This window comes from Hypanus sabinus, chromosome 22, assembly GCF_030144855.1.
Source record: "Hypanus sabinus isolate sHypSab1 chromosome 22, sHypSab1.hap1, whole genome shotgun sequence".
Classification (NCBI taxonomy): domain Eukaryota; kingdom Metazoa; phylum Chordata; class Chondrichthyes; order Myliobatiformes; family Dasyatidae; genus Hypanus; species Hypanus sabinus.
In genome coordinates, this window is record NC_082727.1 from 16,074,435 (window position 1) to 16,100,097 (window position 25,663).

General features: G+C 44.9%; 1 protein-coding gene across 3 annotated transcripts in view; it reads left to right on the top strand.

The window, feature by feature from the left end:
- The first annotated feature begins 223 nt into the window (after positions 1-223).
- Positions 224-25,663, top strand: part of LOC132379367 (palmitoyltransferase ZDHHC16-like) — a 30,698-nt gene continuing 5,258 nt past the window's right edge. For 2 of the 3 annotated variants that reach the window (XM_059947132.1, XM_059947130.1), the window contains exons 1-8: positions 224-346; positions 9,320-9,453; positions 16,988-17,118; positions 18,472-18,781; positions 20,293-20,487; positions 21,824-21,912; positions 23,045-23,073; positions 24,209-24,342. In XM_059947132.1, coding sequence (XP_059803115.1) covers positions 18,545-18,781; positions 20,293-20,487; positions 21,824-21,912; positions 23,045-23,073; positions 24,209-24,342 — 684 coding nt within the window. In that variant the 5' untranslated portion in view covers positions 224-346; positions 9,320-9,453; positions 16,988-17,118; positions 18,472-18,544. The remainder of the gene's footprint in view (positions 347-9,319; positions 9,454-16,987; positions 17,119-18,471; positions 18,782-20,292; positions 20,488-21,823; positions 21,913-23,044; positions 23,074-24,208; positions 24,343-25,663) is intronic. The other variant, XM_059947131.1, reaches the window with a different exon arrangement.

Below are 25,663 nucleotides of genomic sequence, written 5' to 3' on the forward strand. Positions count from 1 at the left end.
AATAGGAGGCAAGTGGTGACACCTTCCAGTTCCGACGCCACCTGTTTCTTTGTAGGCATGTGAATCGAGCATACCTCTCAACGATTCCTCAGGTCTTGCTGAATGAATGGGAGGGAAGGCTGACGGGAACTGTAGTTGTCAACAGCAACATCGCCGGAGGTTTCCTTTCGCTGACTTTAAATGGACTCCAGCTCCCAGGATGCGGCGGGTGGGCAGTGGCGTGTCGGATTATTGCGCAGGCGCAGTTAGGGTGTCCCGTCTTTGTTGCCTCAACTAGGTTGATGTGAGGTGGCGGCTGGAGTGGACGGGAGGAGCGGCCGGGCCGAGAGAGGTTGCCGGAACAACGGTGAGAGCAGCGCTTGTGAGCGTTGACTGCGGCTTCTTCCGTTCTTCATCCCAATTCCCTCCCTCATCATTTGCCCCATTTCCCATCTGATCGTCTTTCCATCTCCTTCTGCCCCCTCCCTGATATCACACTGCCGCTTCTCCCCTTATCCCCGTTTGCCCTGTCACCTAATCTACTCCTCAGTCTTCCCCACTCTCTCGTTTGCTGCATCTTTCCTTTATGCCTCTCCTTCTACTACCCCCCCCCCCCCCCCCCCACAAGTTGGCCAAGACCCTTCATGAGCTCTGGAAAGGAAATTGGCAGGTTGGTTAGGAATAGTTAGCGCGGTTACTTGAGAATGGGGGTCTTACAAATGAGGTTTTTTCTGAAGACGCGATCAAGAGGATTGATGAGAGCAGGTTGGTAGATGATGTCTATGTGCCTTTGCCGTTGGTGTAGAAGATTAGATTACAACATGAGCGAGGCAAACGAATACAATATGGACTTGGTAGTTGGAGTCAGAGGGTGCTGCGGGGCGGTTGTGGTGTCCTGTTGTTGCCTCTGATGGGCTGATGGAAATTGCCTGCCCCTGGTGGGGGATGAACACAGCTGGTGAGAGTAACAGCTGGGCTTGAGTTTACACTGTGGCTTCCCTCCTCCACTCTTCACCATCTCACTGCCTTCACCATCCCTCCCTCGAGGGATCTTTTGCAGATTGGAGGCCTGTGATAGTGCTGGGTCCAACATTGTTTCCCATATTTGGATGACAGTGTAGATGGCCTGGTTAGTAAATTTGCAAAATTAGTGGTATAGTGAACTGTCAGGAAGATTATGGCATAATATAGATCATCTGTCTATGTGGACCATGTGTTTGAATTTACCTTGGACAAATACAAATGTATTTTATTTTATTTCACGATACAGCATGGTAACAGGCCCTTCTGGCCCAATGAGCCTGTGCCACCTAATTTCAGCCATGTATGCAATTAAACTACAAACCCTTACTCCTTTTGAGTGTGGGAGGAAACAAACACCCAGATGAAAGCCATGTGGTCACGAGATCAATGTACAGGCTCCTTACAGACAGTGGTTTACACCTAAATTGTAGGGGAACTAATACTAGTACTACACCGGGGGGGGGGGGGGGGGTTGGTTAGTTGTGGGGAGGAGTTAAAAATAGAGTTGCAGGGGGGAATGGGAACAGAACAGATATGTTGTTAAGACCTTAAACAAAGTCAGAAATCAAAAGGTTGTGCATGATATGACTAATGTCCTGAGTTTTGTGTATTTTAATGCAAGAAGTATTGTAGGAAAGGCAGAGGAGCTCGGGGCATGGATCAATACATGGAATTCTGATATTGTAGCCATTAGAGAGACTTGGTTGCAGAAGGGACAGGACTGGCAGCTCAATGTTCCAGGTTCTGTTGTTTTGGATGCAACAGAGCGGGAAGGATTAAAGGAGGAGGGGGGCATTACTAGTCAGGGAAAATACCATGGAAGTGCTCAGTGAGGACAGACTGGAGAACTTGGTTAGTGAGGCTTTATGGGTGAAACTGGAGAATAAAAAAAGGAATGACCTTGTTAATGGGACTATATTATAGACCACCTAACCGTTCATAGGATTTAGAGGAACAAACTTGTAGTGAGATTGCAGATTGTTGCAAGAAACAAGAGGTTGTGATGGGAGGTGATTTTAACTTTCTGCATATTGACTGGAAGTCCAATAGTATAAAAGGACTAGATGGGATAGAGTTTGTCAAATGTGTTCAGGAAAGTTTCCTTAATCAGTATATGGAATTTCCAACAAGAGAGTGTGTGATACTTGGATCTGCTATTCGGGATTGAGACAGGGCAGGTGGCAGAAGTTTGTGTAGGGGAATACTTTGCATCTAGTGATTATAATACCAATAGTTTCAAAATCTGGTCTGTGGGTTAAGATTCTAAAAGGCCAATTTTGATGTTATCAGAAAGGATCTGGCAGGTGTGGATTGGGAGAGGCTATTTTCTGCAAAGGTGTATTTGGTAAGTGTGAAGTCTTCAAAACTAAAACTTTTGAAGTACAAAGCTTGTAATGTGCCTGTCAGAATAAAAGGAAAGGATAACAGGTTTCAGGAACCTCGGATTTCAAGAGATATTGGGGCCCTGATTAAAGAAGGAAAAGGAAGTGCATGCAGGTATAGGCAGGTAGGAACAGATGAGATTCTAATGGAGTATAAGAAATGCAAGAGAACACTTACAAAATCAGAAGGGCTAAAAGAAGGCATGAGGTTGCCCGAACAGACAAGGGGAAGGAGAATTCGTCAGGGATTCTACAGATATTTTAAGAGCAAAAAGATTGCAAAGGACAAAATTGGTCCTCTGGAAGATCAGAATGGTAATCCATGTGTGGAGCCAAAAGAAATGGATGAGATCTTAATAGATTTTTTGAATCTGTATTTACTCAGTAGATGGAATAGAGTCCATAGAAATGAGGCAAAGAAGCGGAGAGATCACGGACCCTATACAGATTACAGACAAGTGTTTTCTGTTTTGAGGTAAATTAGGGTGGACAAATCCCAGGGCCTAACTTGGTGTCTCCTCAGACCCTGTGAGAGGCAAGTGTGCAAATTATAGAGTCCTTAGCAGAGATATTTAAATCATCCTTAGTGGCAGAGAGGTACTGGCCAATTGGGGTATAGCTGATGTTGCTCCACTGCTTAGGAAAGGCTCTAAGAATAACTCAGGAAATTATAGGCTGGTAAGCCTGCCATCATCAGTGGGAAAGTTATTGGAAGGTGACGAGATATTTCGGATAGACAGGGACTGATTAGGACTAGTCAGCATGGCTTTGTGAGTGGTAGGTCATGTCTAACGAAAGTTGTAGAGCTTTTCGAGGAAGTTACCAGGAATATTGATGAAGGCAAGGCAGTGGATGTTGTCTACATGGACTTTAGCAAAGCAATTAACGAGGTCCAGCATGGGAGGTTGGTCAACAAGGTTCAGTCGCTTGGCATTTAAGATCAGGTAGTAACAGAGATTAGGCTTTGGCTTTGTGGTAGAAGCCAGATAGTGGTAATGGATAGTTGCTTCTCTGGAATCAACAAGGGATGCTCAACAGCTGTGGCAGGGTTTGAATGTTATAACCTCTAGCAAAGTTAAATCTTGTGACATGGAGGACTGCAGGTCTTTGCTTCCAAATGAGCTCAGTGCTGCCTATGCTTGCTTTGACTGCCAGAACATAGAGGGACCATCATGAATGCCCACATCTCCTGATGATCCTTTGATCTCAGTACCTGAAACGGACCTGTGGGTTGCCTTCAGGAGGGTGAATCCAAGGAAAGCATCTGAAGACCTGTGCTGACCATCTGGCTGGTGTGTTCACCGATGTCTTTAACCTCTCAACTGCTGTGGTACTCAACTGCTTCAAGTAAACTGATGCCCAAGAAGAGCGTGGTGACCTGCCTCAATGACTATTGCCCATTTGCAGTTACATACACAGTGATGAGGTGTTTTGAGAGGCTGGTGATGAAACATATCAGCTCCTGCCTGAGAGGTGACTAAGATCTGCTCCGGAGCACAGGCCCACAGCAGATGCCATTTCATTGGCTCTTCACATAACCCTGGAACAGCTGGACAGCAAGATGCACACATCAGGATGCTCTTTATCGATTACATCTCAGCATTTAATACCAACATCCTCTCAAAACTAATCAGTAAACCTTGGCCTCAACACCTTGTTGTGCAATTGGATTGTGGATTTCTTCACTTGTAGATCCCAGTCAGTTTGGATTGGCAAAAACATCTACGTGATCTCTATCAGCACAGGTGCACAACAGGGATGTCTGCTTAGCCCCTCGCTCTACTTGCTGTACACCTATGACTGTGAGGCTAAGCACAGCACTAACACCATGTACAAGTTTGCTGATGACACCACTGTTGTGGGCCGTATCAAAGGTGGTGATGAATTTGCATACAGGAGATGGAATATTTGACTGAGAGGTGTTATTAACAACAACCGCTCACTCAATGTCAGCAAGACCAAGGAACTGCTTCATTTCAGGAGAGGAAACCAGAAGTCTATTAGTCTGTCCTCATTGGAGGATCAGAGGTAGAGTATCTGCCCAACCATTAAGCACATTTACATGAAACTCTGTCATAGAAAGGCAGTGTCATCATCCTCACCATCCAGGCTATGCTCTTTTCTCACTGCTGCCATCAGGTAGAAGGTACAAGTGCCTCAGGACTCGTACCACCAGGTTCAAGTACAGTTACTACCCCTCAACCATCAGGCTCTTGAACAAAAGGGGATAACTGCACTCACTTTCCTCGCCACCAGTGATCTCATTTTAAGGACTTCTATCTTCTTATTTCAGGTTCTCGTTATTTATTGCTGTTTATACTTCCATTTCCACAGTTGTTCTCTTCTGGTTCATCTTTCATTTATTCTGTTATAGTCATTGTTCTAAAGATTTGCTGATTATGCCCACAGGAAAAAGAATGACATATATGCTGTGACACATATGTACTCTGATAATAAATTTACTTTGAACTTTGAAGGCCTATGACTAGTGCCGCAGGGATCCACTGTTGTTTGCTATTTACATCAACAGCCTCAGTGATAATTTGGTTAACGTGATCACCAGATTTGTGGATGACACCAAGGTTGCGGCTGTAGTGGACAGCGAAGAAGACTATGAAAGCCTGCAGTGAGATCTGGACCAGCTGGAACAATGGGCTGAAAATACCAGATGGAATTTAATGCAGACAAGTGTGAGATGTTGCATTTTGGGAGGACCAACCAGGATAGGACTTGCATAGTGGGCACTGAGGGGTGTGGTGGAGCAAAAGGATCAGGGAATACAAGACCATAATTCATTGAAAGTGGCGTCACAGGTAGAAGGTTTGTAAAGAAAACATTTGGCACGTTGGTATTCATAGATCAAAGTACTGAGTACAGGAGATGGGATGTTGACCTTGTATAAGACATTTGTGAGACCTAATTTGGAGTTTTGTGTAGACTTTGAAAATCTACTCCTCAGCTTCTTTTCTGTAGTCCTGCTGAAGTATTTCAGCCTGAAATGTTGACTGTACTCTTTTCCTAGATGATGTCTGGCCTGCTGAGTTCCTCCAGTATTTTGTGTGTGTTGCTTGGAGTATTGTTTGGTTTTAGTCACCTACCTACAGGAAAGATTGAAAGAGTACAGAGAAAATTTACAAGTATATTGCTGGGACTGGAGGACGAGCTATAAAGAAAGATTGAATAGATTAGTATGTAGAAGATTGAAGGGAGATTTGATAGAGCTATACAAAATTGAGGGGTATAGATAAATGCAAGCAGGCTTTTTTCATTGAGGGTGGATGGGACTACCTGGGGATCATGGGTTAAGGGTGAAAGGTGAGATGTTTAAGGAGAACACTGAGGGGAAACCTTATAGTGTGGAATGAGCTGCCAGCACTATAGTGGTGCATGTAATTATGATTTCAGCATTTAAGAGAAGTTTAGATAAGGGTATGGGCCGGGTGCAGGTTGGTGGGACGAGGCAGTTTAAATGGTTCACATGGATAAGAATGGGTGAAGGGCCTGCTTCTGTGTTGTACTGTTCTGTAACTCTGATTGAGCCCTGGTCCCCGTCGCTGTAATAGTATTGCAGTAGCTACTTCGCTCATGCTGCTCACACTCAACTTGATGAGCTAAACCTGGGCAGGAAATGCCAGGACCCAGAAGGGACTGTAGAACAGAGAGACCTAGTAGTACAAGTACATAAATCCTCATTTGGCAACCTCTTGTACATGGACACATGGCCCTGTAATCTACTTCATTATAATCTTGCACTTTATCGTTTAGCTGGACTATGCTCTTTTGGCAACTTTTATACTTTATTCTGCCTTGTTTACCTTGTTCTAGCTCAATACACTGTCATGATTTGATATGTTTAGACAAGCTTTTCACTGTATCTTGGTACGTGTGACAATAATAAACGAATATTGATTCCACAGGGTATGCCTTCATCTTGGCTTTATCTGTCAAAGCATTGAGTACAAGAATTGGGTATTGTGTTACAATTGGGCAAGACTTTTGGTGACTATATTTGGAGTATTGTGTGAGTTTCAGGTTACTTAAGTATTGGAAGTACGTCATTAGGCTGGAAAAGGTGAAGGAAAAATTCACGAAGATGTTACTGGGACTGGAGAGCTTGAGTGAAAGATGGATTGTTATCCCCTGGAGTGTATTGTTGCTGAGGGGTGCAGGATCTGGTGATTTTTTTTTCAATCCCCAGTTTCTTTGAGGAGTCCAAGAATGAGTGAAAACTTGTTTCACAATCATTTATTTTAAAGTTTAAACAAAGGGCAGATACAGAACATTTGAAGCTAAAAGGAAGGACTGAAACGAAGAGAAAGACAAGTTGGCAATTTTTCAGAATCAGGTTTAATATCACTGGCATACGTCATGAAATTTGTTAACTTAGCAGCATTAGTACATCGCAATACGTGATAATATAGAAGTAACTATAGGTCAGTTACAGTACATATATATATATACATACATATTAAATAGCTAAATTAAAAGTAGTGCAAAAACAGAAATAATATTTTTTAAAAAGTGAGGTGTTTGTGGGTTCTGTTCCTGAATCATTGAGTGTGTACCTTCAGGCTTCTGTACCTCATTTGTGGTGGTAACAATGAAAAGAAGGCATGTCCCGGGTGATGGGGGTCCTCAATAAGAGACTGACACTCTTATACTGAGATGAGGCAAATTGCTGAGATAAATGAAGGGCCAGTTAAAAGATACAGTCACTGTATGTGCATCATGTGCTAATACTTAGCCAATGAAAAATGAAAAGGTGATTAACTGTTATACTGCTTTGCCACCATTAGGTGGAGAAAAACACCACATATTGTGAAAATACAAGTTTGTTTAAAAATACAAATTGTGTTAGTAAATCTGCAGATTACATCTTGCTTGTTCTGCCCTCTAGAGGCACAGTTCATTTTGTATGAAAATCACCTCCTATACGTAAGTTGTTTTTATATCGTGTCCTGTGCATGTTAGTTTTTATTTGATTTGAAGCATGGTAGAACGACTCACTTTTCCATCCACTCTTGATTTGCCCTTAAAGCAGCAATAGCTTTTCAAAGTATAGAGATCCCACTAAAAACCCTGAAGAAAGCTTCCATCTTGGTTGATTTTTGAGAAGTAATTTAGCTCGCTGCATAATTGTATTCATGCGCATAGTGAGGGCAGTAGAGAAAAGGTGGCTTGTCTTCAGAGGCATCACCCATGGACTGGATCTGCGTCTGAATGCTGTAGACAGTTGCTAGCTTCTGACCCGAGCAACATTGATCGCCAAGACCTGAAAGTGAGGTCAGGGTGTGGCTCATCAATTGTGTCTTCCTGATGCTGAAGTGAAACCACAATTAGCATCATGAGCTCGTGTTAAAGCTGAAGTGACAAGAATGAGAGCAGTGTTTGCTTAAGTGTGGAGAAAGCTCGTATAGACACAGAAAGCATGTATTGAGCTCATTAAGTGCACTCAAGGAAGAGTGTGAAGCTGAGGCTACCTCAGCAGAATCAGGCTAATATGAAGCAGCAGCTGACTTAGTGGAGTGCCTAACCAGAATCAGTCATACTTTGTGTCACAACAGCCAATGCATCTTACTAAAGAATATGTCCAAATGCATTTTGTGCTCCAGAACTCTAGCTCTTCAAGGATAAGCTGTCCACACCACTCAGGCAGGTTGTCTAGGTATTGACAGTCAAGGTCCACAGCAACAAAGACCCACAACATCCCCTTCCACAGTTGAACCACAGCAAAGACATCAGTCAAGAGTTGCGACTGATGCCAATGCCATCAGCACAAACATGGACAGACTAAACCTCCGTCCATCCCAGGACGCACATTTGGCAAACCATTCTCCCCATGAACTGTAGGCGCATTAGATTTGGCTTGTCGAGACCAAGTCACAGCAGGACGACAAGTCTGCCAGTTATCTATCCTGGAAGTCAGGCCATCAAGCACTCCCAAAGACTCGCAGAAGTTATGGGAGCTTGCAAATTTGTTGGCAGAACTGCAAGCCACAAAAATATGAAGGTTACTTACAAGGGCTGAGTTTCTTGGATACAGCAAGAGGAATAAACCCTGTAGTGGAGAAACTACGAAGCAATATGCAAAAACAGTGGATAACTGAAGGGTTCAAGTATAAAGCAAAGTATCGTGCCCCCTATCCACCATTTTCATTTTTTGTGGAATACATTTCCCTCCATGCAGAAATGCACAATGCTGTTACTATTTGGGACGTCAGAGTTCAATCCTGGTGGCTTCTGTAAGGAGTTTGTATGTCCTCCTGTGGAATGTTTCCTCAGGGTGCTCTGGTTTTCTCCCACAGTCTAAAGATGTACTGGTCAGTAGGTAAACTGTCCTGTGATTAGGCTAGGGTTAAATTGGGGGTTTCTGGCAGAGCAGGTCAAAGGGCCAGAAAGGCCTCGTTCTGTGCTGTATCTCTAAATAGATAAATAATGTAAAATAACCCTAGTTTTATGCTTTCAACTTCCTGTACTTGTCAGCAAAAGCACGGTAAACCAAAACCCCTAACATGGAGGGCAGAACTGAAGTAGAAAACTTTACTATGAAATTCAATAGACAATTCCCTGCCGTAAGAAACCTCACCCCCTAAGAAAACGCAGAGGATTCGGAGAAAAACTGCTTGCAAACTGGGGGCACATTCTAAAAGAACACTTAACATGTTTCAAATGTTGTGCTTCAACGGCACACCGAGCAAAAAAACTATAAAGCTATCATACACTAAGTGTGATCATGACCAGGACATATTAGCACTTCATTCAGGGCCAGCACCTGGATTACTACTGGTTCCAGCATACCCACTGCAGAGTCTGGTGGGATCCAGCTGACCGTCTATCAGATGTAGCTACTTCCCCACGCACAGCTGTGTACAGGAAAGGCTTCCAAGGCAAATTCTGCTCTAAAATTTGTCTGCTTACCCTTCCAACCCTCATAGCGGAGTGCAGTTCCAACTGCTGAAGCTGTACACAATCATTCACATCTCAAGACCCCAAGTGACAAGATTCCCCCACTTGACTCTTTGCTGAGATTCTCCTGATGCCTGGCAGAGACATCATCTGTGTACGTAAGGTAAGTGAACATTGCAATAGTTGACATAATGCACCTTATTGATATCTTCAGGTTCTTTGTCGTTCCTAACTTGTTGAAGTAATTAAATTGTTTAATTTACACTCCAAGCCATTTCTGGCAACTTCAATTCTGAATGCTTGAAACTGCAGTGAGCGAAACAGTTCTGAATTGTCTTCTTGCTTATTTATCACTATCAGTGACAAAAATAATGGCTTTTGAACACACACACACTCAACTGACAGTATATTAAAACTGTCTGCTCTATGCGCAGTATAATGTCTAACAGCTGATGGTTGTTAGAAACTATTTGGCAGCAATTTCCTGTCCCAATTAAGTGGCATAGTGTTCCAAAACAAAGGGAATAGTGGCTATTTTCTTAATTAGCTTTTGTTCTTTAAGAGTTCTTCCAAATAAGTGGCTGCCCCGATTAACTGATGCACTGACATAAAATTATGATACGTTAACAGTCAAAATCTTTTTTTCAGAGTAGAAGTAACAAATACCAGAGAGTGTGGCTAATAAAGTCAGAGGGGGAAAGTTTAGAAGAGATTTGTGAGGCAAGTTTTTTCCCACATGAGTTGGTAGATGCCTGGAACATGGAGAAATGGTTGAAGCTGATATGATAGCGACATTTGAGAGACATTTAGACAGGAACAGGCAGGGAATTTTTTATTTTGTGTGCCATACTCTGCCAGAGCCTTGGCAACCACTTATTTTTTCAAGTGGTTGTCTTGGAGGAAAGATTCTGTGAGTGGTCCCCCACGTCCTTCTCACAGAACAGTTTTTTCTTTACGAGGCTGAGTTGCGAGCTCAACACTCAACCCCAGCACGGATGGAAAGCGTGTCTGGGAGTGGCCCGACTGGGCTCGAACTTGGGAACCTTTGCTCCGGAGTCCAGTGCTGATGTCACTGTATAGGGGGTGGATATAAACCAGGCAGATGCGTTTAGAGTAGGAGATTGTTTTTTTCTTTCATTATTTCCAGAAAGGATTGATGTTGTGGTCAAATACTTGAATAGTCTTTGCTTCTAAGTCAAATGTTCCCTTTGATTAGTGAATTAGCAAGTTTTGTACTTTCATTATTACTGTTTTCAGCACAAACTTGTTTATTTCAGTCACACTCTATTTAATTACTTGAAATTAACATGTCTGGATCAAGGTCCAGTAACACAAGCATGAGGATTTATTTCCATGACTGAACCTCTGTTCTCCATCTGGATTCATTCCTGTTCTTATTTTCAATACGATTTACTGTCTCGAGATTAACCTGAAGGGGATATTTGGAATCTGTTGTGATGCTTTTCAAAATTAAATGTTGTGCTGCGCATTAACAGTAAGCAAGTTTTAATCTCTGCTTCAGAACTCCGAGGATCATCGGATCATCACTGGAGGAAGTGATTCACACTGTCGTGATTGTGCTGGGTCTTCTGTACAGTATCCCATTGCAACATTCTTTGCCCATAGTCCTGAAAAAATTCCCCTTCATTTGCTTTTGAAAGTTGCAACTCAATCTGCCTACATTCCCCTTTCAGGCAGCACATTAGTTTGATAATTATTGACACATGTACTGAGGTACTGTGAGAAACCTTGTCTTCATGCCAATATACAGATCATTTCATCACACCAGTGTAGTGAGGTAGTACAAGGGAAAACAATCACAGAGTGCAGAACAAAGTGTTACAGTTAGAGAGAGTGCAAGAAAGGCAAACAAGGCGCAAGGACATGAGGTAGATTGTGGGGTCAAGTCAATCTTGTCGTACTAGGATACTATTCAATAATCATATAACAGCAGGGTAGAAGCTGTCCTTGAGCCTGCTGCTAGGTGATTTCAAGCTTTTGTACCTTCTGACCAATGGGAAGGGCAAGGAGAGAGTACATAGGGTGGATGGGGTCTTTGATTATGTTGGTAGCTTTTCTGAGGCAAGAAGTGCAGAGAAAGGCGGTGGAGGGGAGGCTGGTTTTGTATTGTGCTGACCTATGTCCACGACTACTTGGGAGTTTGTGGGACTAATGTGTATTCCTCCAAGTTCCACTTCTTGAAGTCCATAACCAAATCCTTGGTCTTACTGACATTGTGCAAAGTTGCTTTTACCACACTGCTCAACCATTCAATCAGTCTCACTCATGGATTCTCCTCGTCACCATCTGAGGATCTTCCAGCATCAATGATGTCATCTGTAAATTTATAGATGGCATTTCAGGTGTGCCCAGTCACACAGTTGTGAGAGCAGAGAGAGTAAAGCAATAGAGTAAAGACATTCTTGAGATGCAGCTGAGTTTCTTGAGTTAGTACAATGGAATAGCAACAACAGAAGTTTGATCATTTTGAATGGCTCTGTCAAAATTCATCTTAAGCTCCACAGGTCGAAGGAGAATTACAAATTCTCTTCGGTGACTAGGCTCTTCTGCCACCAATTCCTGTGGCTTACTTGACCATACGTCTTCCCACCTTGTCTTCTTTTCTCACTTCTTTCCTTTCTGTTGCATCTGTTCACAGGATGAGGCTTTCTTTTCCAGGACATCACAGATGTCCTCTTTCAAAGAATGGGGATGCCCTTCCTTCATCATTAATGCTGCCCTCACTCACATCTCCATTTCCTGGATACCGTGCTCACCCCATCTTCTCACACCTTAACTGGGATAGAGTTCCTGTTGTCCTCACCTACCGCCCCATGAGCTCCACATCGTTCTCTGCAACTTCCACCATCTTCAGCAGAACCTTCTATCAAATACATCTTTACCTCCCCCTCACTCTCCACATTCTGCAGAGATCATTTCCTCCATGATTCCCTTGTCCATTTGACCCTCCCAATTAATCTCCCTCCTGGTATTTATCCCCGTAAGTGGCAGAAGTGCAACACCAGCCCATTCACCTCGTCACACACAGTCCTTCTAGGTGAGGCAACAATTCACCTGCGAATCTGTTGGGGTTGTCTACCGTATCCGGTGCTCCCAGTGCAGCCACCACTACACTCTTGAGACCAGGCGGGGACTGCTTTCTCAAGCACCTCAGCTTCAAACACAAAAGTGGAATTTCATGGTACCTAACCATTTAATTTTCCTATCCCCTTTCCTGTTCTGGCGTGTTGATCCACAGCCTCCTCTTCTGCCACGATGAGGCCACTCTCAGGTTGGAGAAGCAGCACCTCATATTCTGAACAGGAGACAATCTGCAGGTGCTGGAAATCCAAAACAACACACACAAATTGTTGGAGAAACTCAGCAGGCCAGGCAGCATCAATGGAGAAGAGTAAACATTTCAGGCTGAGACACTTCATCAGGACTGGAAAGGAAGAAGTCAGCATTAGAAGGTGGGAGGAGGGGAGGAAGAAGTACAAGGTGGTTGGTAGGTGATAGATGAAACCTGGAGAGGGGGAGGAGATGAAGTAGGAGCTGGGAAGTTGTTTGGTGAAAGAGATAAAGGGCTGGAGAAGAGGGAATCTGATAGGAGAGGACGGAAGATCATGGAAGAGAGGGAAGGGGAGGAGCACCAGAGGGAGGTGATGGGCAGGTAAGGTGATTCTACTTCCCATTCTGATATGTCAGTGCATGGCTTCGTCTACTGCTGTGATGAGGCCACACTTGGGCTGGGTAGCCTCCAACCTGATGGCATGAACATAGATTTCTGGAGCTTCCGGTAATTCTTTCCCCCCTCCCAACATTCCCCATTCCTGTTTTCCCCCTTCTCACCTTACCTCTTTACCTGGCCATCACTTCCCTCTGGTGCTTTTCCCTCTTCCCTTTCTCCATGGTCATCTATCCTTATCAGATTCCCCTTCTCCAGCCCTTTATTTTTTCACTAAGCAACTTCCCAACTCTTCTTCGCTACCTTGTACTTCTTCCTCTCCTCCCCGCACCTTCTTACACTGACTTCTCCCCTTCCTTTCCTGTCTCTGCCTGAAACGTCGACTGTACTCTTTTCCATATGTGCTGCCTGGTTTGTGGAGTTGCTCCAGCATTTTGTGTGTGTTACCTCGTATTCCGTCTGAGTACCCTTCAACCTGATGACGTGAACATTTATCAGAATTTAGTTCTGTAATAGCATATTATGGTAACCAATATGCGACTGTGCTGCCCTGTTTCTGGGTTGAAATCCAAAACTCCATTCCCTGTCTACCCTGTAGATGCCCCTTCAGCAGAGGAGACCCAAAGCTTAAGTAGCACATGAGTGTAGTGGTTAGTGCAGTGCTTTATAGCACCAGCTGTTAGATCAGTGTTTGCTTCCCCCGATGACTGAAAGGAGTTTGTACATCCTCCCTGTGACCCAGTTTTCTTCTGGATGACCTGGTTTCCTCCCACGTTCCAAAGCTGTACGGTTAAAATTAGTGAGCTGTTGGCACTGGAAATGCAGTAATACTTGCGTGCTGCCCCCAGCACGATCCTCGCTGGTTTGAATTGATGCAAACAATACATTTCACTGTATGTTTTGATGGACATGCAACAAATAAGCAAAACTAATCATTAAGCTTGGCTCAACTCTTTTTGAGAACATTTAGCACTTTGATGGTGACTGATTTCCCCGAGTGGTTTAGTATGATGGCAAATGGAAGTGCCTGTAAGATCAGCAAAGCAAACCCAAGTCTTAATGCAGTTGGCAGGATACTCGCTCTTTGATGAATGTTGATCACCATAATTAGATTTTGAGAAACCTGATCACCATGAAACTTTGATGAATTCCCTTTATTTCCCTCCCCTAGCAGAATAAAGTTTCCATCACTGCAGTAGGTTAATTAACAACAGAGAAAGAGATCCTGTGATCCACACTGGTGTCAATGCTTCAGAAGTTTTTAAGAGATTAGTTTAATTTGTCACGTGTACGTCGAAACATAGTAAAATAAATTATTTGTGTTGGAAATCATTTGAAAAATGTGTAGCTCGGGTGGTTGATAGCTGGGTTGAGTTCTCCAATCTTGGCAATTTACTTGCAAACTTTTCATCACAGACGAAGCAACATCATCAGTGCATTGTTTGTGTTAAATCAAATTGTTGGGGATTGCACTGCGGGCAGCCCACAAATGTCATCACACTTTCCACACCAATGTGGTGTGCCCACAACTCACCAACTCTGACCGTTTGTCTTTGGAACGTGGGAGGAATCTGTAGCACTCGGATGAAGATCCCGTGGTGGTGGGGAGAACATATAGCTTCCTTACAGACAGCGACAGGATTCAAACCTCGATTGGCGATAGCTGGTGCTAGAGGATGATTGCATTGACTGCTGCACTGCTGTGCCCCCCCTTTCACGTGAATCCTATCTTCCTCTCCTTCACACGATATCGGTGCTGCCTCCCTACGCAACAGGCAAAACTCTGCTACCCACACGTGACAGATCTCCAGCTTTGTGTCGGAGTTAAACATGTCCCAGAAGTGCAGTGGGAGAACACACGTTTGACACTAGTTCCATATGTTTGATTTGTGCAGTACTGTTTTACAAATATCTCAGTAAATCTATTATCAAAGTACGTTAATGTTGCCATTGGCCACCTTAAGATTGATTTCCAGGAAAATAAAGAGATGAAATAGAATTTATGAACATGCATACATATTATGTATAGTTTTTAAATACATCGGGGCCTTTAAAGAAACTGTTAGATAGGCAGATGGATGAAAAAATAATGGAGGGTTATTTAGGAGGGAAGGGTTAGATTGATCTTAGCGTGGGTATAAAGACCAGCACAACGTCGTGAGCCGAAGGGCCCGCACTGTGCTGTAATGTTCGATGAATAAAGAGCGACAAACAACCAATGTGCAAAAGAAGACAAGCTGTCCAAGTAAAAGTACTGAGAACATGAGTTGTAGAGTCCTTGAAGGTGAGGCTGTAGATTGTGGAATTAGTTCAGACTGGTGGTGAGTGAAGTTACCCATGCCTGATGGCCGAAGGGTAATAACTGTTCCTGAACCTGGTGGTGTGGAACCTAAGGATTCTATACCACCTGGCTGATGGTAATAGCAAGAAGAGAGCATGACCTGGATGGTTGGTTCCTTGATGGACACTGCTTACTTGTGGCAGCGCTCCTTGTGAATGTGCTCAGTGGTGGGGAGAGCTTTTCCTGTGATGAACTGGGCCATATCCACCATTTTCTATGGTCTTTCACATTCCTGGACATTGGTGTTTCCATACCAGGCTGTGTTGCAACCAGGCAGTTGATGCAATCAAATCTGGTCTGAATCAGCAGCTTGGGTTTCACTGGGAATGATGTAAGTAATTAGTCTTTCTTCCCTTGACTTTAATAATTAAACAGATTAAGTCTTAACTGATCTGATCTTCTTGAGGTATAGCTGGCTCAGGCTATAAGAACCCTCAGTTCTCTTACCCGGGAACCAGAGCTTGTGCTCAGAAGGCAGTGGGTTGGACAGTTTATCCCTGAGCTAAGGTCTAATCCCTGCTGTCACTCATTCCAAGGACTGTTTTCAGAATGCCAAGAGCCTCCAGATAGGAGACCAGTTGGTGGGCTTTCGCATGCTCAGGTTCAACCACTGAGAGTGTGTCTGCTCTCTCATGTCAGGACGATCCTCATCGGAGTGCAACACCCAGACGAGAAGATGAGATCAAATGGCGGGTGACGGAGTGGACAGGTGTGGGGCCTGCTGAGGGGAGTGAAAGCTAACTGAGGACTTGCATTAGTATTGTGTTCAGTTCTGGTCACCTCATTATTGGAAGGTTGAGGGTGCAGAGGACATTTACCAGGGTGCTGCCTGGATTAAAGAGCATGTCTTATGAAGATAGGTTGTGTGAGCTGGGGTTTTTCTCTTTGTAGTGAATGAGGTTGAGAAGAGAATTGTTCAAAGTGTACAAGATGATAAGAGCCATAGACAGTGTGCAGGCAGAGACTTTTTCCCAGGGTAAAAACAAGAGGGCATAATTTTAAGGTGATTGGAAGAAAGTATAGAGGGTGATGGAAGAGTTAAGTTTTTTTAGACAGATTAGTGGGTGCAGAATGCTCTGCCGGGGTGATGGTGCAGGCAGATACATCATGGATGTTTCAGAGACTCTGATAGGCACATGGATGATAGAAAAATGGAGCTATGTGGCAGGGAAGGGCTAAATTGATCTTAGAGTAGGTTAAAAGGTGGACACAATACTGTGTGGCGAAGGGACTGTGCTGTGCTATACATTTCTTTATTCTACTAGTACTTGCCTGATATGCTGCAGAGGGAAAAGGTTGTGTGTTGGTTCCTGTTAATGTGCATGGAGAGGGGAAGCTGCCTGGCTCTCATGTTTGTGTGTGCAAGTGTGTTTTCATGTCAGCAAGGAGTGGTGACTCTGCATGCCATCAAAAGGTGGGAGAAAGGTGCAAGGAGCTTAGGGGGGTTGTGCACACCACACACTTCGAAGGAGGATGCGATTGTTTCCTGTTCTGCCAGCTCTAGGTTTAAATTGCCTCTGGAGAGAGCCTCAGCACTCTGGCTGGGAAGGAGGCTAATCACTCTGTCATCAACCCTCTGCTGCCCTCTGGATGTAATCAGACCTTTGTTTACCAAACTCTGCATCCTACTATGGAAATAATTACATTCAGAAATTCTTCCTGTTGCAGACTCTTCACCTGTGACTTTACCAATGCAGGAGTGCTCATTCTGCAATACTGTGGTGGCACACAGGAAATGTAGACTCCTCCAGCACCTTATCGCTGTCAGCAGAGTCACCACGTGTTACATCTGTCTGGCGGTAAGTGAAGCCACTACAGCGGAGTAAAACTTTGGTTAGGCTGCACTTGTATGTAGTTCTGGTTGCCCCCATTACAGGAAGGATGTGGAGACTTTGGAGGAGATGAAGATTAGCTTTATTTGTCACACGTACATCGAAACATGAAGTTAATTCTGTTCACAAACACGAAAAAATCTGCAGATGCTAGAAATCCAAGCAACACACACAAAATGCAGGAGGAACCCAGTAGATCAGGCAGCTTTTACGGAAAAGTGTAAACAGTCGACGTTTCGGGCTGAGACCCTTCATCAGGACTGGAAAGGAAGGGGCGGAGTCAGAGTAAGAAGGTGGAGCGAAGGGAGGAAGAAGTAACCTGGGGGCAGATACAGGAGTAGCATTTGTAAGGCTGTTAGACACATGCATCTGCAAGGAATGGAGGAATATGGAGCATATACAGGCAGAATAGACTTCATTTACTTCAGCATTATGTTCACAAAACAGGTTTATTGTTACTGACATGTAGAGAAATTTGTTGTTTTGCTTCAGCAGTTCAAAGTTAATGTATTATGTCACCATATACAACCCTGACTCAATAAATCCAATAGCCATAATGGAGAAAATGAAAAACCGCACCAACAGTGCGGACAACCAGTGTGCAAAAGTCAACAAACTGTACAAATACTAAGAGAAAGAAACTCATAATTATAGATAAATAAGCAATAACTATCGAGAACATGAGATGAAGAACCCTTGAAAGTGAGTCCATAGGTTGTGGAAACAGTTTAGTGATGAGGCAAATGAAGCTGAGTGAAGTTGCCCTCTCTGGTTCAGGAGTACAGTGCAATAAAAAAATTACTTTTGGCAAAAGTTACAATTGGAAATAAAAAAAAATATGAAGTGCAGAATAGTGAGGAGTGATCATGGGCTCAAGGATTGTTTAGAGATCTGACAGCAGACTAATTGTGGATGATCAGCCATGATCACATTGAATGGCGGTGCTGGCTTGAAGGGCCGAATGGCCTGCTCCTGCACCTATCGTCTGTTGTCAGACGTGAAAAAGCTGTTCCTAAATTGTTGAGTGTGATCTATGAACTCCTGTACCTCTTCCCTGATGGTAGCAATAAGAAGAAAGCATTTCCTGGGTGATGAGGGTCCTTTATAAGGGTCCACCTTCTTGATGCATCACCTTTTGAAGATGTCCTCGATGCTGGGATGGCTAGTGACCATGCTGGAGCTGGCTGAGCACACAGACCCAGACGTCATGGGCCAAAGGGCTTGTTCCTGTGCTGTTCTGTTGTCTTCCGACTAGATTAGGTGTGAAGCTGGCGGAGGTGAGTGTTTAAGCTCTAACTGACTTCTCATCTTTGTTTTCAGTGAGGTGCCCGAGACAGAGAGTTGAGCTGTGACGTGCGATGTGCTCCCGCTGACCAATGCTATCTGCCTTCTAATGAGGAAACATCTGCACTGTGTCTGTGCCACGATGCGACTACTCCTCAGGTGCTTCCGACTGGGCCGGAGGCGGCGAATCAGGCTCCTTCAGCACGTTGGCACCTACTGGAGCTACAGCAAGCTGTGCGCCCGCTCCCTGACTTACAACTCCTTCACCAACAGTGACGTGGTCCTTGACTCCCTGTTCGAACCCATCTACTGGTTGGTGGACCACGTGACCCGTTGGTTCGGCGTGGTGAGCATCGCCTCTTATTCTCTCCTACTTTCCGATTGAGATTCATTTATTCGTCACAGCTAGAGTGAAAGATGGAAGACTGAAGTCATTGAGTCCAGAGGTGAAGTCTGAAAGGTTAAGTCTGAGTCCTTGGCCAAGCACTGCAGGGGGGACTCTCACTGAAACCTCTCAAATATTGGAAAGCCTAGGTAGATTGGATGTGGAGAGGATGTTTGTTGTAATGGGTGAGTGTAGAGCCAGAGGGCACAGCCTCAGAATTGAGGAATGTCCACTTAGAACAGAAATGAGGAATTTCACCTTTTGAAGATGTCCTTGATGCTGGAGAGGCTAGTACCTGTGATTGAGCTGGCTGAGGGTGACTAATCAGTGGGATTCATTGTCACAGACGGTTGTGGAGACCAAGTCATTGGGTACATTCAAAGTTGATGAGTTCTTAATTAGTAAGGACATCAAAAGTTACGGGGAGAAGGCAGGAGAACTGCTGTGAGAGGAATAACAAATCAGCCAACTGAATGGCCTAATTGTGCTCCTATATCCTACAGACTGGAGTCCTGTGCTGGTGTTTCTGTGGGTGGGTGGATGGAAAGGCAGGAAAATTCCCTTGTTTTGTTCTTTTGTTGTTTGTGTTGTTCTGCCGAGTATTGTGGAAATGCTATGTGGTCGCTGCAATGTGTTGCATTACCGGGGGGCTGCCCCCAGCTCATCGTTGTGTGTGTTACAGCACATTTCACTAGATGTTTCAATGTGTTTTTGATGGGTAGATCTGAATCTGAATCTAAAATGCACATCTGACGAGCTGGGGGCAGCCCCCAAGTGCTGCCACATATTCCAGTGGCAACATAGTATTTCCACAATGTACTTTGACACCATACCTGCATTACTATCTGCCAGCAATGGCTTTTGTAAAGGTTGAGGGGTGCAGCCTCTTTGAAGGGCTGAAGTCCTGATGCTGTTGCCGATTGTCAATTCAGTGATTCAGGTGGTTCGTATTTATTTTTCACATGTATATCAAAACATAGGGTGAAATGTGTTTGCAAGTGTCATCAGGCATTCTAGTCCAACATAACCTGCTAACAATAACAACAAAACAAGCCCCTTTCCCTCCCGCCCACCCATCCAGTCTCACACCCCAGGACGGGTTGCATCCGGGCCTCCAATCCTTGGCCCTTGACTTCTGAACTCGCACAGACCTCTGGCCCCAGGACTCGCTGACCTGGGAGTCATTGATCTTCATCCTCAGTGCCTGTCGTCCTGACCACCAGGATCTCCAACCTTCAACCGCAGAGCGCTCAGACTCCGAACACTTGCTCCTGCCCCCGACTCTTTATCTACAGCCCTTGACCTCTAACTCCCCTTGTTGCTGTTCCTAAACCCTAACCTGACCCCTAACTCCACTCACTGCTCTCAAAAAATCCCTAAAGACCTGAAAAGACAGCTAAGAGCCACAATCTTGACGAAACATTGCACCTCAGCACCATCTCAACAGTCTGTGCTGCTATCTCCCCTTGCAGGTCTTCGTGGTCCTGGTGGTCTTCTTGACCACCACCATCGTGTTGATTGTCTACATCTGCGTCCTTCCTGTCATCCTGAGTACGTACCCAGCGGGCTGGATCGCTTGGCACCTCTGCTACGGACACTGGAACCTGATGCAGATCGTCTTTCATTACTACAAGGCAGTGAAGACGCTCCCAGGGCACCCAGCACAGGTACGCCACCTCCATCTGAGGCAGGTCCATGGGGGTGCAGTTGGTTAGGACATAGCTAGAGAAGAAAGAGGGAGGGAGGTTTGAGGCAAAGTTGGGGAGGGAGGCTCGATTACATTCAAAAGAACAATGGAAGTAGATTCAATTAATTGACAGCTTCATTTTGCCAGTATTGTGAACTGACTCACTTTAAAGGACTCCTAACAATTCATGTTATAGAGTCATGGAAACAGGCCTTTAAGCCCAACTCATCCATGCTAACCATGGTCCACACCAAACTATCCCATTTGCTCGAATGGTCTCCAGAATGTATTTCCTTTATATATTTGCACACTTTGTCTTTTCCACATGGGTTGTTCATCAGCCTTTGTTTATGTTTAAATCTTTGTAAATTATTTGTATTTCTTTATTTTCCTGCAAATGTCTACAAGAAAATGAATCTCAAGGTTGTATATGGTAATGTATACACACTTTGATAAATGTACTTTGAATTTTGATACAATGGAAAACTTTTTGCTTGCCATCCAGACTAATTTTCCATAAAATGCAAATTGAAGAGTATAGTGTGGTGAATGAGAATTGGTGGGGGGAGAGGGACAAGTGGTTATTGAGAAAAGGCAAAATAGAAAACAAGTTGGTGGGAAGAGAAGGGAATCTTAATCAGCACAGACTAGTTGACCTGAAGCACCAGCTTCCATGTTCGATGACTCTGAGTGAAGGGAAATTGTATTTTACTGCCTTTTATATCTTTTGGCTTATAGTTATCATGTAAGAGTTAAGGAAGCAACTTCAGATATTTTGCTTCTGGGACAGTGTAGAGGGAGCTTCACTCTGTATCTAACCCATGTTGTCCCTGTCCTGGGAGTGTGTGATGGGACGGTGTAGAGGGAGCTTCACTCTGTATCTAACCCGTGCTGTCCCTGTCCTAGGAGTGTGTGATGGGACGGTGTAGAGGGAGCTTCACTCTGTATCTAACCCGTGCTGTCCCTGTCCTGGGAGTGTGTGATGGGACAGTGTAGAGGGAGCTTCACTCTGTATCTAACCCGTGCTGTCCCTGTCCTGGGAGTGTGTGATGGGACAGTGTAGAGGGAGCTTCACTCTGTATCTAACCCGTGCTGTCCCTGTCCTGGGAGTGTGTGATGGGACGGTGTAGAGGGAGCTTCACTCTGTATCTAAACCGTGCTGTCCCTGTCCTGGGAGTGTGTGATGGGACAGTGTAGAGGGAGCTTCACTCTGTATCTAACCCGTGCTGTCCCTGTCCTGGGAGTGTGTGAAGGGAATGTTACCGTTTCTGACATGGTACCTGCACATTTGCAATGTTTTTTCTTTGTTCTTGCAGGGTAAAAATAACATTCCAACAGTTTCCATCTGCAGGAAGTGTATTAATCCCAAGCCGCCTCGTACCCATCACTGCAGTATATGTAACCGGTGAGCCTGGAGCTCGGGCAAGAGCAAATTCTCTGGGTGGGGGAGGGTTGTGTGTGTGTACGGCAGATTTTGTGTGTGTTTGTGTATACATACAAGGCAGACCATGCGTCTGGGTGTTTTAAATTTGAGAAGTGACTCTGATACCAAGCTGCTTACCCCAACCTCCATATACAAGGCATCTTGTTCAGTAACCGGCTGGCTACAAATCGGGCAGGGTTTCAGTCTTGAGCCAGATCATCCTGAGGTTGGTTCATCCTACTACTGGTTTTGTGTGAAGGAGCGGGTAACGTTATCCTATAGCAAATGGGATTTCAAGGAAGCTGACTGGGGTGTGCAAGGAGCAAGTTTGTGGCAGTTAATGGGGTTTAAGGTATGAAGGCAGAGGTGAGGATTATGTTTGAGTGAGGTGTTGCAGTCTGCAGCGTACTGCCCGATCAAGATGAAGGGAACAGATTGAACGGGAATGGTTGAAAGAGAGTTGAATAAATTGGGAAAGGTAATAACTGAGGGGCTTTGTGTGGAGCTGCGATTCACTGCTTCTGGGTAGAAAAGGAGGGATGAGATCTATTGGCCATGGTCCACATCCTGCTGGAACAGTGGGCAAGAGTAGGGAATTCTACCATCTGGCTGACTACTGAAGTGCTGAGGATGGAGGTTGTTCTTTGGAGTTTAGAGGCATAAATAGAACAACAGGCTGGCTGTTAAATCCAATCTGAATGAGAGAAAAGGTATCGATTGTGGCCAGCCACAAACACGAGATTCTGCTGATCTTCAGCGATACAGACAAAACGCTGGAGGAACTCAGAGCCAGGTGGCATCTATGGAAAACAGTTGATGTTGCGGGTTAAGAGTCCTGATGAAGAGCCCAATACAAGGACTATTTATTCCCCTTCATACTTGCTGCCTGACTTGCTTGAGTTCCGCTAGTATTTTACGTGGAGTGTGACCAATGCTTACTTCGAGAGTGTTCAATATGGTTAGGTGCCTCCTGATTCACTGCTCAGGGACTCAGGTTCTAGAGGTTTGCATCGGACAGCTGGACAGAGCAAGCTTCCTGTAGTATTTATAGTCTGACAGTTGCCAGTTGCTTGTACTGACACAACCGACCACTAATTACCACTTTGTTTTTCAGATGTATCTTGAAGATGGACCATCACTGTCGTATCCTTTGTTTCACTGCTGCTTGGCACAGGTTTTAAACTGATCAACTGAAGTCAGTTTAGCAAAGTGACATTTACAGCATAGGTTAGATACAGAGTGAATCTCCAACTGCACTGTCCCATCACACACTCCCAGGACAGGGACAGCACGGGTTAGATACAGAGTGAAGTTCCCTCTACACTGTCCCATCACACACTCCCAGGACAGGGACAGCACGGGTTAGATACAGAGTGAAGCTCCCTCTACACTGTCCCATCACACACTCCCAGGACAGGGACAGCACGGGTTAGATACAGAGTGAAGCTCCCTCTACACTGTCCCATCACACACTCCCAGGACAGGGACAGCACGGGTTAGATACAGAGTGAAGCTCCCTCTACACTGTCCCATCACACACTCCCAGGACAGGGACAGCACGGGTTAGATACAGAGTGAAGCTCCCTCTACACCGTCCCATCACACACTCCCAGGACAGGGACAGCACGGGTTAGATACAGAGTGAAGCTCCCTCTACACTGTCCCATCACACACTCCCAGGACAGGGACAGCACGGGTTAGATACAGAGTGAAGCTCCCTCTACACCGTCCCATCACACACTCCCAGGCCAGGGACAGCACGGGTTAGATTCAGAGTGAAGCTCCCTCTACACTGTCCCATCACACACTCCCAGGACAGGGACAGCACGGGTTAGATACAGAGTGAAGCTCCCTCCAACTGTCCCATCACACACTCCCAGGACAGGGACAGCACGGGTTAGATACAGAGTGAAGCTCCCTCTACACCGTCCCATCACACACTCCCAGGACAGGGACAGCACGGGTTAGATACAGAGTGAAGCTCCCTCTACACCGTCCCATCACACACTCCCAGGACAGGGACAGCATGGGTTAGATTCAGAGTGAAGCTCCCTCTACACTGTCCCATCACACACTCCCAGGACAGGGACAGCACGGGTTAGATACAGAGTGAAGCTCCCTCCACACTGTCCCATCACACACTCCCAGAGTAGATTAGATGGAAATGGTACAGACTAACCTTGAAACTCTGGTACATTGGTAGAGCTGGTTTGGGGCAGATTGATTGCTCAATGTCCCGTTCCTTTGTTCCCTGCGGCCTCCTTGACTCATGGCTCAGCCTGGCTGAATAACTGCGTGGGTCACTACAATCACCGCTACTTCTTCTCCTTTTGCCTGTTTATGACGCTAGGCTGTGTTTACTGCAGCGTAAGCAGCAGGGAGCTGTTTATGGACGCCTACCTCACCATCAATGTGAGTGTGATACTTACCAGCAATACTAGTATCGGGATCTCCAGTCAGACGGCTGTTTGTTGCCCAACAACTCCTCGCCTTCCTCAGTCCATGTTACAGCTTCTCTTTTAATGCCAGTCTCTTATTTCTCTTATTGTGGGATCATGGTGTCAGTGTTTATTTGTGGTTTAGTTTGGAGGTAAACAATAACAGGCCTTTTCAGCCCAATGAGCTTGCACTGCTCATTAAGTACTGATGTTGATCAATTGTCTTTTGGAATGTTATAGGAAGCTGAAGCACCTGGAGGCAGAGACACGGTTACGAGGAGAACGTACAAGCTCCTTAGAGACACCAGTGGGAATTGAACCCAGTGTAATACTGTCATCCTGACCACTACTCCGTTGTGTTCACTCAAATGATTTGCAAACTGATTCACTGTGTGATTCAGGGCAGAAAATAGGATTAATGACGGGATTCTTATTAGCGTGGAGGAACAGAGGAATGTGGTCCACATCTGTAGATCCTTTAAAGTTGCTACACAAGTTGGTAGGGTGATTACAAAGAGATGTAGGATTGTATAGAATGAATGGAGGAACAGAGGGAACTTGGTTTAAAATCCAAGGATCTATGAGGATGGTCCCATAGGTAGTTAAATTGGTGAAGCACTGTAGGTGTAGTGTATACTAACCAGGGCATCAATGTAAGGTGGTGGGGGGTGTTGTATTACAGGTACATCTCCCAACAACGGATAGATGTTGACCAGCCCACAGATGGAGTCTTGTGTACAGTCTAGTTCCCATTGTGATGACAGTGGAAGGTGCAGATGGAACATTTACCCTTGAGGAATACCAGGATCAGCTAGGATTGTTTTCCAGAGGTGGGGGTTAAAGTGGAGCTGATCGAGGTAGACAAAATTATTGGACACACATAAGGCTAACTGTAGGAAACATGTTGTACGAGAGTCTAAGACTGAATTGCACAGATTTAATGAAGGGATTTTAGTGGGCTACAGGGAAGTTTTTTTAACACAGGGAGTGGTTGGATCTCGGACTCATTGTCTGATGGAGGCAGAGAGCCTCAATATTTCAGATCTTGCGATGTACATGAATTGCGTGTATAGAATGTTGCGGACCTACTAGTGAAGGGGGATCAGTGTAGATGGGTTGTTGATTGTCAAAATGGACATGGAAATAGGTCCTTCAACTTAACATGCTCTAACTCTAAAGACTGGTCATAGTGTGACCCCAAGCATTTTATCAGAATGTGCATACAACCTGAAGCATGTTTGGCTTCTTCAAGGCTTGGGTTGTATGTTGAGGCTTCACTCTTATCGAAGTTTCTA